General features: G+C 40.7%; 1 protein-coding gene across 1 annotated transcript in view; it reads left to right on the forward strand.

Annotated features, from left to right (window-relative positions):
- kndc1 (kinase non-catalytic C-lobe domain containing 1) overlaps positions 1–2,093 on the forward strand; it is a gene marked incomplete at its 3' end in the record, with an annotated part of 35,501 nt that overhangs the window by 15,214 nt on the left and 18,194 nt on the right. The window contains 3 exon segments of the mRNA XM_014032407.1: positions 655–801; positions 1,287–1,404; positions 1,489–1,622. Of these exon segments, the coding sequence (XP_013887861.1) occupies positions 655–801; positions 1,287–1,404; positions 1,489–1,622 (399 nt within the window).

The following is a 2,093-nucleotide window of genomic DNA, read 5'->3' on the forward strand; positions in this document are numbered from 1 at the left end:
ATATATTAGTAATATGTAAATATTAATATTAATTAACATTTAGTTAATATTATTTATAAACCAGACGTGATCAAACTAAAACAGATTACTCAGGTAGAAACTCATCCCAGAAAATGATCCTGATACTTTTCATTTTTTAAGCTTATTTAACAGGGACAATGTGCAAATAAACATTAATAAAAGATGTTTAGCTGAAGCTAGTTTTCATCTGTGGTCTCTAGTTTATCTGTAGTTTAACCTTTATTCATCTGAATRTGACCTTTTTTTAATCGTCTCATTATTTGTTATGTTTGATGTCATCAGAAAGCTGCCAGGATCTGAGGATTTACAGAAGTGTTTCAGCTGAAAATGAGCAGAAACACAGATTTTCATGTATCAGTCTGTGTAATCCTGAAACATTTATACTGTGGGTGGGAGACGGGCTTATCTGACCGTCATGTTCCTATTTTAGCAGAGTTGTTCTGCCTCACGTGTTTATTTATTGAACACATTTAGCTCTGGTTTGCTGTGGTTTGTGGAGATGCATCCTTACATAAAGCATCGGTTTTAAATGAGACAAACCTGCATTAAATCTGCAGAGATTAAAGGTTTGTGAAGTTTTTAATATTCATGATGGTTCCAGTAAAATGCCAGTGAGGGTATTTTCTGCTGCAGGGCCACATCTACTCTCTGGGCTCGACGCTTTCCGCTGCGCTGAACTTTGTCATGGAGCCGGAGCTGGAGGCGGAGCTGGGAGAGGAGATCCAGAAGCTGCTGCATCAGATGCAGGAGGAGCAGCCTGAGGACCGGCCGCTCCTGGAGGTACAGGAGCGGTGCAGAACCAGAGCAGCTGCCTGTATTAAAGTCTGCAGACTCGCTCGTTGCTTCTGCTGCGTTCTTTTCAAGGAAATGTGAAATTTATAGATGATYGCATCATTTAAAGTACATTATAAAATATGCATAATGACTTGGTGAATAATAAAACAAACTGTTTACCATCTACTGTATTTAAAGAACATAACACAACTGTATTTGTTGTATTATTGTGTGACTAACCTCACAGCTTAATGATGCAGATCAGTTTTATTTAATGCAGCTTTAGTTTTATTTTCCACTCTGCCTGCTGTAATGTAGGCAGTGTTTTCTAGCAGCATCCAGTGGAAACGTTGTGTCACTGCAGCAGTTCAACTGAACTGAACAGTTACCTCACAGACTGAAGCTTTCTATGAGTTCCAGAATAAAACTGAGCTTTTTAAAGATAACCTGTCGTCTGAACAATGCAAGCCTTTCAGTGTGTGTCTCTGCAGGACATCCTGTCCCTGGCTGAAGCTCAGCTGCTCCACAGCTCGTCTGCAGCCGTGTGTCGGAAGCTGTCGGCTGTCGGACGACGTGTTCTCTCCATCGAGTCCGTCTCAAACCTCCAAGGTTGTCGTGTTCAACCCTGTGTGTGTGCGAGCTGACAGCTTGTTGCTCTTTTCTCAGCAATAATCTCTGTGTCTGTTCATCCAGACGGGCAGGAAGGCTCCTGGGAGGCCAGATGGCAGCACTCCAAACCCAAATGTCTTCTGAGAAGACTGAGCTCAGACGATCAGACCAAAGACCCCGCCCACACCTTGGTGGCCAACACTTTGTCCAGGCAGCAGGTAGGAAGTGTTTGTGTTTAGCCTGAAGCTTAATAAAACAGTTTTCAGGAAGTCTTCCCTCCACGCAGACAGAGGCTGATCTGAAGCAGTTTTTCTCAGTGCAGCAGCAGCACAGATGKGTTTACCCTCTTAAACCCCCATAACCCCAGTACTGGGGGCAACACAGTTTGTTCTGGTTTCTATTTCCTTTAACTTCTTTTAACTTCAGATCTGTCATTTCAACCTGGACGTGTTGGTATCAAAAGAAAGCTAAAAATCTTGGCTAAAACCTGATGGAAACTAATTTTACATTCATTAAACAGTTCAAAGGACAAGCAGTTCAATCAGAAAGTAAACAAACTGTACAAAATGGCATCATTGCAAATCTGTAAATATATTACAACAAATCTGTAAATATGTTACAACAAATCTGTAAATATATTACAACAAATCTGTAAATATGTTACAACTAATCTGTAAATATATTACAAC

This window comes from Austrofundulus limnaeus, unplaced genomic scaffold, assembly GCF_001266775.1.
Source record: "Austrofundulus limnaeus strain Quisiro unplaced genomic scaffold, Austrofundulus_limnaeus-1.0 Scaffold1443, whole genome shotgun sequence".
Taxonomy (NCBI): domain Eukaryota; kingdom Metazoa; phylum Chordata; class Actinopteri; order Cyprinodontiformes; family Rivulidae; genus Austrofundulus; species Austrofundulus limnaeus.